This window comes from Nymphaea colorata, chromosome 2, assembly GCF_008831285.2.
Source record: "Nymphaea colorata isolate Beijing-Zhang1983 chromosome 2, ASM883128v2, whole genome shotgun sequence".
NCBI classification, from domain to species: Eukaryota; Viridiplantae; Streptophyta; class Magnoliopsida; order Nymphaeales; family Nymphaeaceae; genus Nymphaea; species Nymphaea colorata.
The window spans coordinates 17981341-17990366 of record NC_045139.1 but is presented as its reverse complement, the minus strand read 5'-3'; the positions used below and the strand labels follow the sequence as shown (position 1 = coordinate 17990366).

The following is a 9026-nucleotide window of genomic DNA, read 5'->3' as shown; positions in this document are numbered from 1 at the left end:
CGTGAAGATAGACTGATGTAGCTGCCCACTTCCATGCGAAGCTTCCCCGAATCCTGCTCCGGTCTTGGGAGCACGACGGATTGGAGTTTCCTCCAAGGCAAAACTTTAGACTGAGATTGAAGTCGCAGACGTTCTATCCGTTTCATGTTTGAAATGGGGAAATCGGGACCGAGACAATGAAAAGGACAGGCGGTAGATAGCAGTCCCTAAAAATTGCGACGTATAACGCAAGGAGGCCGCATGAAATTACGTCGCACGTGAACACCACACAGAAGATTACTGTGTGTGGAAGGGTTCAATTTTAGCATGCTATTGTATTCAACCAAGAAAATTGGATGGAATTTAATAGAGCACTTATAATATATATATATAAGAATAAATATGTAATATTTTTATTTAAAAGTTAAAAACTTTTAAAACTGCCCACACCAGCTACAATAATGTGGTTACACTGCCACTTATTGGAACGAGTTTTTTAAAAAAAGAGTGGAGTGTTTTGTTTCATATCCACCATTCCACGGAACTCGAAATTAGACTCGGATTGATAGATGACCAGGTTAGTGGGTCAATGCGTTAACTCCGCAACTTTGTCATGTAAGGTCGTAAAGCTTTATAATGTATTTTTACTAGCGTACTCCATCGAGCGTAAAGCAACAAGATCTTGGTTATGGTTTGTCAATTAGCTTTAACTATTAAATAGTTGAAGAAGTCTTGAATCTAAGAACACTGACTTAGCTTGTATTTATATATCTCTTTATATGGGCCTCTTTACATTTAGTAATCGATGGTGAAAACATATTTGCAAATGGTTGGACTAGTATTCTTTTCATGTCACTGATAAAATCTTTCAGAGAAAAAATAAGTAAATAAAATGATCGAGAACTTAAAAATCAAAATGAATTTTACGCTTTAAAACAGTTAGAATCAGATAGATTCGGATCCGCATCACTGATCCGGCAAGTCAGCCAATTCTTGGCCAAGTCGTCTAAATTTTAGTGCTGACTCACGTGGGTCCTAACTTGTGGCTCAATGAGAAGACATCCTCATTCCTCACCCGATTTGGGTGATTTCCAAGTCCACTCGCTCAATTGGTGAATAAGTAAACCTGGCATTAGGTCGGGCTGGCCCGACATTCAAAAACCAGACTCGGGTCTGGCCCAACTCAGAAAACTCAAGTCTGAACCCGAGCTTGACCCGATTAAATTTAAAAATATATTTTTAATATAAAATAATATAAAAATATAATTAAATGTAATAAAATATTATAAATATATATATAACTAATAAAAAATTTTGAAAACCAATTATCAAGTCCAAATGGAGTCTATCGGGCCCACTCAAGCCGGCCTGGGTCCCTTTTTCCAGCTCAGGGCCTAGGTACCAGGTGGTGGACCGGCCCAGTGCCCAACCTTATTGGCTAACAATGGTGGGAGGTGGGCTGTGAAACGTTGAATCATGAGATAAGCGCCCCCCAACATAGTATATGGGGGCCCCAACAGTTTTTTATGACCTCGAAATGTGGCAAATTGTGGTATTTACATGCATTACACATTCAATGTATAACGTTTTTCAAGTTTAAATAATGACAAAATAAGATGTAGCTGATGTTGCTTGGGTTCATTATTTACTGGGAAATCTTATGGTAACAAAGTTATATACTTACGTAGCTAAAAAGGACGCAATTTGATGAGAACATATATATTAGAGGAAACATACGCACATTTACATATAAGTATTATAAAGTACGCTTATATTTTTTCTTCTTCTAATTTGCAAATTAATTCATTTATAATATTATTGGATTTTTTTTTCGTTAGTGGAAAAGCAAGACGTTGAGACATCTCTTGACTACTACTAAATTAAGCAAACAAGCTATGATAGTGCTAGAAAAACCACATTAATACAGAAATAAAATTCGAATGTTGAAAAATAGGAACCATATTGGGTGTAGCTGTACTACTATTTCTACTACTAGGGTTTGAAATGGAATCAGGTTCCTATACATGGGTTATAGATTCAACCAAAACATTTACAGTGTCAGATGATTAGTTTTAAAGTATGTAAAGTTCATTTATTGATCTCAAGAATTTTTACAGACGCGACAACAATTAGATCCATCTCTATTATTAGATTCAACAAGTTAGAAGTCCCATTTTTCTTTTGTTTAAGACGGACATGCCAATGGATGACATTAACTAGTTACTCACACCTTTTATCCAGCAAGGGGAGTTAGAAATCCCTGAAGAACACTAACGATAGTTAAATTCATAAACCAGCTGCTTCGTGGGCGAAGCAATCGGAGTAAAATAGATCCTTTCACAATTAAGTTCATTTTTTGAAGTTGAACATGGAAGCTTATCTATAACTTATAAGCAAGGTTAAAGGGCTATTGCTTCACTGTTAAGGTTGAGTTTGATTGCCTCAGATCTTAGATACAGGGCGGATTTTAGAACATCAGGTCTCAAATCTGTGGTTTTAAATCTTAGGTTTTAAAAGCTCTTGTTTGATGCACTCCCTCAGCCTTCTCTCTCTCCTCCCCTCTCTACCTTCATGCATGGATCTGAAATCCACACTTGAAGTCAAAAACTCCCCCAATTTGGGATCCATGGATTTCAGCATTCTCACGGATCTGAAGTCCACGGTTCTTAAATCTATGATTCGAAACCTCAGTTTTATTCAGCAAATGGTGAGATCCGAGGCTATCAAAATCAACCTAAGTTCTATGGAACTCGTTGCATCGAAATAATTCCAACATACATGGCAAACCTTGAATAAAAATCAGAGCAGAACTTAAAACCCATTAAAACCCAAGTCATACTTAATTGGCTGAGCCGGGTCGAGTCATGGGCCTCCATGCAAGGAGATCTGGGTTTGGGGATCATTTCGAAAATTATTAAGATTGTTAGACGATACATTATGGCTTTAGATGTATATTGAAGAGGTTGCATTTCCTTAAGTTTTTCTTAGATTTAAATGAATAATTAGAAAGTAAATTGTCAAAAAGAAAAAAAAAAAGAAGAGAAGCAACTGTTCTTAAAAAATCGATGAAAACGAAATTTTCGTTATAAGCTGGCCGTGAACGGATTGTCCAACTATTGCCCGTCCGGACCACTTACGAAAGGGTTTTGGATCCTGGAGAAATTTTTAGTTGATTTGGTTTATGCCGATTAAATATTAAGACGAATATTTATATCAAGTAAGGTTAGCTATACAACATTAGAAGATACTGGTTCGGCATTCTAATAAGTTTTGCACTAATTTACGTATCCTCATTCTTCTCTACGATCTACTTTGGAGCTCACATTGTTGAAGTGATTTTGGAGAATCAAGGAGAGAAAGTTGAGGCCAAACGAAATTCCAACCCTCTTATCCAAACCAGGACCGCAGTTGTGACGCAAAGATGGTTGATTTAATTTGTTCCTGGAGTCATGATTTATGCATTTCGCGGTGAAACCTTTTCTCAAGTGGATCAATAAAGAGCTTAAGCTTCCATCGAACCTCTTGTTTCTTCGAGATATAGGGCCTCTTTTCAGCCCTATAACTCAATAAAAACCAACGAAAGAAGACTGGAAACACGAAAACATGATATATATTTACCTAAATTTTCAGATTTTTTTTAACAATGCTAGCTACTTAATTTATCAATAAATAGGTTCGCGGCGAATAATCCGGATCGTTCGGTCTGTTCTTTGTATCACCAAACTCTCTTGACTTAGATCCAGAATAAGAGTTTATGGATTGAGACGTGAGTGTGATCCGCAGACCTACTGGAGGCAGATCACCAACAACATGTTTTTGTTCACGAGGATATGTGAACTGGACAACTTGTGAGTGGGGTGGGTTCAATCTACAAACTAGAAATCCTCTTGGGCAGTAGAACAAATTAATAGAAAAATTTTAATCAGAAAAGACTTGAAACTCTTTTAATAGTGAAATTCATGTTTCATAGTATATAATTCAAGATCGTTTGCAGCTTTAGCGTATGTGAATGTTGATGAAGGGTCTAGAATATTAGATTGCTTCAACAGAGTACTGCATCACGATCAGATGAAGCTTACCTAGTGTGGTCATCCCTTTCAGATCAAACTCATTTTCAAAAAATATGTTGAACGTGTACAAATTTTTGACATTTTTTGTAATATAACTCTAGCATTATGACAATTATAACTATTTCTTTTAGCAATAAATTCTCAATAATAATAAAAAAAAAAAAACTAATAAGGTGTTAGAGCTCTTGTGCTTGGTAAAAGCCAAATTTTAGTTCATAAAAGTGAGTATATCGCACACCATTTTGTGCGTGTGTGGCTCGATGAAAGAGGAGGGAATTCAATTATCAGAACCTAGAATGCTTGCTCAACATTGTGAGGCTATTTCATCAAAAGAAAAATATAATAAAAATGAGAAAAATTAAATGATTCATAATGTCTAAGATTTTCGATAACCCTAAGGGTCGAAGCGTCCATATAAATCCATACGGGGATACGTTTTTTAAGTTTTAGAATACCGTGACTACTTTCATATATATATATAGCGTACTACTTTGATGCAAGTCATTAAAAACTCAATTTAAAAAATAAAAAACAAAAAACTTTAATAACAATAATGTTTCTTAGTGAACGAACGGACCATCATTAGGGAAAGAGCGCTTCTATTTTTCCGGGATCCTGGGTTGCGTTGGCAACAGGGAATGAAAAGAAAGATGCTACTTATTCAATTAACTACAGCCAAATTAAACCAAACTCGTGAATTAAGCTAGAGAGAGCCTAGCTAGCCTGCCTAGCTCGAGCTACTCTTCTGGTTTAGCATGGGCGAGGCCGCCTTTATACTGACCAGAGACTCAAATAGGCTGGGCCCGAAACTGAAACCAAATTGACTTTTTTGGATCTCACGGCTCACCAGATCCAATAATTCACACAGCGACTGCATCGGAGGGATGGCCGGCCTTCAGTCGAAAAGTTCCATAGGCCGGAAATATTTTTATTTTTTTGAAACACATTGAAAAAGACAATCTTGCCCCCGATAGAGTATACTGCGTATGACATGACCGTACATCAAAATGGTTGTGATGAGATTAACGGTGGTGGATTGGTGAGATGGAGGGTTTTGTTCATTCATGCTCGAATGCTAATATGATAATGAACACATGCACTTCAAATCCGATGCATTGAACATCCATACTATTAAGTGCACGACTTTTTTGTTATTATTTCGATCCAGGATTCTTAGACCCAACTGTGAGATCGACTATATGAGCACAGTGAATATTCGACGAGATCCTGAACCAAGTTGATCGGAATATTGGGTCATGGAGGCCTGACACAAGCAAAAACCTTTCCGTCGGGTCTGTTTGTTTCACTATCCATCTGATTTGACATCACTACAATCTCAAGTCTGTGGATCTAAAGTTGGTACATGCAATGCTGATTTAACGTCCTTGTTTAAATTGAGGACAGCATCAAATCTGGATCTAAAACTATCAAACACTACATCGAAGTATAAGACATAAATAATTAGGTTGATCAAAGCGTCTTAAATCCGAGAGATGGGAAGGAAGTCGCTGCTTTACATGGATCAGTAATAGGTGAGAAGAAACCGTAATTTTGGGAAAAGAATGACCGAAAAAGGTCTTTCAATGAGCAAAAACATAAATTAAAGCAACAATAATAATAATAATCAGTAATCATGGGAAAGGAGTTCGCCAAAAGTAAGACAAAAAAAATATGCTAAAAATTGAAAAATAAAAAATTCTAAATAACCCCGTTCAAAGCCACCGTCCAAAACTCTGAGCGACAGAGAGGCAGAGAAAGAGGCGAGAGAGAGAGAGAAAGAGAGAGTGGAGGAGGAGGGAGAGTGAGATGGGCGATCCGATCGGGAGCACGGCGATAATTGTGGTGGATGACCCGCTGCCGGCGGCCGGGACGGGCGGCGGCATCGCAACTACGACATCGATGACTTCAGCTCCGCTGTCGGCGTCCGGGGGACGGGAGTATCGGAAGGGGAACTGGACGATCCACGAGACGATGGTGCTGATAACGGCCAAGAAGATGGACGACGAGAGGCGGATGAAGGGCGGGGAGAGGGAGAGGAGCAAGACTGCGGAGCTGCGGTGGAAGTGGGTAGAGAACTACTGCTGGGCCAACGGGTGTATGCGGAGCCAGAACCAGTGCAACGACAAGTGGGACAACCTCCTCAGGGACTACAAGAAGGTGAGGGAATACGAGAACCGGCCGATCGCCGGCCGGATGTCATACTGGCAGATGGAGAAACACGAGCGGAAGGAGCGGAACCTCCCCTCCAACCTCCCCTCCGAGGTGTTCGAGGCCCTCCACGAGGTCGTCAACCGCAAACCCCAGCCAAGGCTCGCCGCACCGCCACCGGCATACCAGCACCAGCAACCACCGCCACCACCTCCTCCTCCTCCACCTCCCCCGCCGCCACCACCTCAAGCCCCCATCTCAGGTTCTCTCTCTAGTCTCTCTCTGCTGTCCGTTATTTGCAGTTATAAAAAGACATTTGCACCACTAATCTACTGGGGAATGACCAAACGGACCCTTTATAATTGAAACCGTTCCCCGGCGTTGTCGAATATGAGCCGAGCGAGCGGCGGTGGCTGACTGCCTGTTTCTGCCGGACCAATTGAGGATTGACGGTTTTGTCCTTCATGGTTTCTGCCTCGGATGAAAAGACCTGCGAGTCTGGTGTGTTGCGAGGGTGGCAGCTGCTATGCAGTGTAGGGCCGGCCACCTACGTCATTTCGGGCGGAGGGAGGATTCCCTCCGCCACCACCGACGCCGCTCTGGGCTTTCAGGCAAAATGCCTTAGAGCCGTCCATGCACGTGTCTACGAGTAAGCGGGATAGGGACATTTCGGTCATATGACAAAAGCGCTCCGCCTCTGCACTTTCTTCTTTTAATGGCTTTGGTGGAAGAAGTTGCAGAGGCGATGGCTGTTTACTGAATGCCATAAATGGCCCTAATTATTTTCGAAAACGACAAACGTATCCCAGCTGGTGCGTGAGATCTCAGGGGTCTATGCGAGACTCCCCAAAAACCAAACCCCTCGTCCCTGGTCGATCCCTGGAGCCATTCATTTATCTTTTGAATGTATTCTGGAATAGAATTCGTGCCCTGTGAACACCCACCATTTTTCTTCTGCCGTAAAAGTACCTTCGCTTTTCTGTAAGTTTCCCCGCAAGTTTCCGGCACCTTCCTTTCATTCTGATCATCTTCGTCTGTCTTTGTGTGTGTCCGTGTGTGCGTGTGTGTGTCAAAGAGCGAGGGAATTCCAATTTTTTTAAAATTTCTTGGTGAATCATAAGTAATATTGGAGAAAATATAAGAATGTGGCTCTACTCGGTGTGATTCGTAACGATTTCGAATCCTTCAAGTGGATATCTACGAAGATCACGGCTACTCAACAAGACGACACTTTTAGTAGAAATTGGCTATCATAAGTAATCTGCATGTCATGTTTTTTGGAGAAAAAAATTAGAGTGTGGTTCTACTCTTTGATTATGACAAGCTTGAATCCTTCACGTTGTCAGCAAAATCTAGAAGACTCGAACGATATTTTATTAGAAAAAAGAGGAAAAGCGTGCCCGTGTCTCTTTAACTATTAGATTATTCGAAAATGGTGAGACCAAAATGATGAATACCTTGTAAACGAGAAGCAGTATCACTCGTTTAAGCCACTATTACCTCTCAAGTTGGGTTTCTAAATGAAAGAAAAAAAAAAAAAAAAAAAAAACAGAAAATGAAAAGATCATAACGTTGCATCAATACTCATTAGCAACCGAGAACGAGTCGGCACCAGCTTCGATCATTAGAATCTCTCGGTAGGAGAACCTCATCTTACTTCCTTATCCCCGTGAGGGGTATCATGATTGATCCCAGTGTCTCTTATCATTCTTATTCAACGGGCAACTCAGCACATTCCTTACGCCAAATGAGATCTTTCTCGAACCATGATCAAAATATTCTCTCCCTCGAGCGTTACAATCATGTAATCAATACTTCGTATACCCCATATGCACAAGTTATTTTCTCGTGCTGGGCAGCTTGTTTCATTAGAAATCAGAGCTTTATTCGCCCCATTTTGATACACTTGAAGTTGTTTATGCCAAAACTGTGCCGGAATCTTATTATCGACTTCACTGTGAGTGATGGTAGCCGAGGAGACGACGGATTCGTCGGAGACGGAAGGAAGCTCGGATGTGAAGAGGAGGAAAGTGAGAAGCCTGGGATCCAGCATTCTTCATACGGCGTCCGTCTTGTCCCGAACGCTGCTCGCCTGCGAAGAGAAGAAGGACAAGAGGCACCGAGCCTTCCTAGACATGGAGGAAAGAAAGCTGCAGATGGAAGAGAGCAGAACGGAGATGAACAGACAGGGACTCGCCGGCCTCATCTCCGCTGTGAATAACCTCTCTAGTGCAATACACGCCATCGTCTCCGAAAGAAACAGTGAAGCTTGAATAATGAAGAGTGGCAACGCTGCAACAGTCACTGTATTGTTCTTGTTGATCATAACGAGTTATGGTCGACATTGATTGCTGGCAGCTGTAAGAAAATTTGTTTCTTCTTTCCCTTCCTCTCTTTTTTTTTTTTTTTTTTCTTTCTTTTATCTGAGGCATTGGGTCTTGTAGTCATTGCATTATGATCTCTTCCTGCAAAGCTTTCAGTTGTATGTACTGTTATCGTCGAAAGCTTTTGATTCTTTCGAGAGATTTAAAAAATGAGAAAAAAAATTTCCTCCTCTTCATTGTCAATGTTCTGGGGAGTCGGATAATTGTGCGGAAAAGCCTTGTTAGTCATGAATATCACACGCGATGCGATCTCGCTGCTTTATTTTCAGGGCATAGGGTTCTCCTTCTACCTGCATGGCTGGAAATGATTATGAACACAAGTTCAATAAGAACGTTAAAAGTGAAAAACAGTCTTTCTTTTTCACTTTACTTGCTACTTTTTTCTTTTTCCTTCTCTCGCTCTCTCTCAATCTTTCTTTCCGTGTCAACTTTTTACTTCAAGTTG

At 40.5% G+C, this 9026-nt stretch overlaps 1 protein-coding gene across 1 annotated transcript; it reads left to right on the top strand.

Annotated features, from left to right (window-relative positions):
- Positions 1-5714: 5714 nt before the first annotated feature.
- Positions 5715-8757, top strand: LOC116248651 (trihelix transcription factor DF1-like). Its single transcript, XM_031621560.2, has 2 exons — positions 5715-6459; positions 8169-8757. The coding sequence occupies exons 1-2, from the start codon at positions 5856-5858 to the stop codon at positions 8468-8470; spliced, it is 906 nt and encodes a 301-aa protein (XP_031477420.1). The 5' UTR covers positions 5715-5855; the 3' UTR covers positions 8471-8757.
- The last annotated feature ends 269 nt before the right edge of the window (positions 8758-9026 follow it).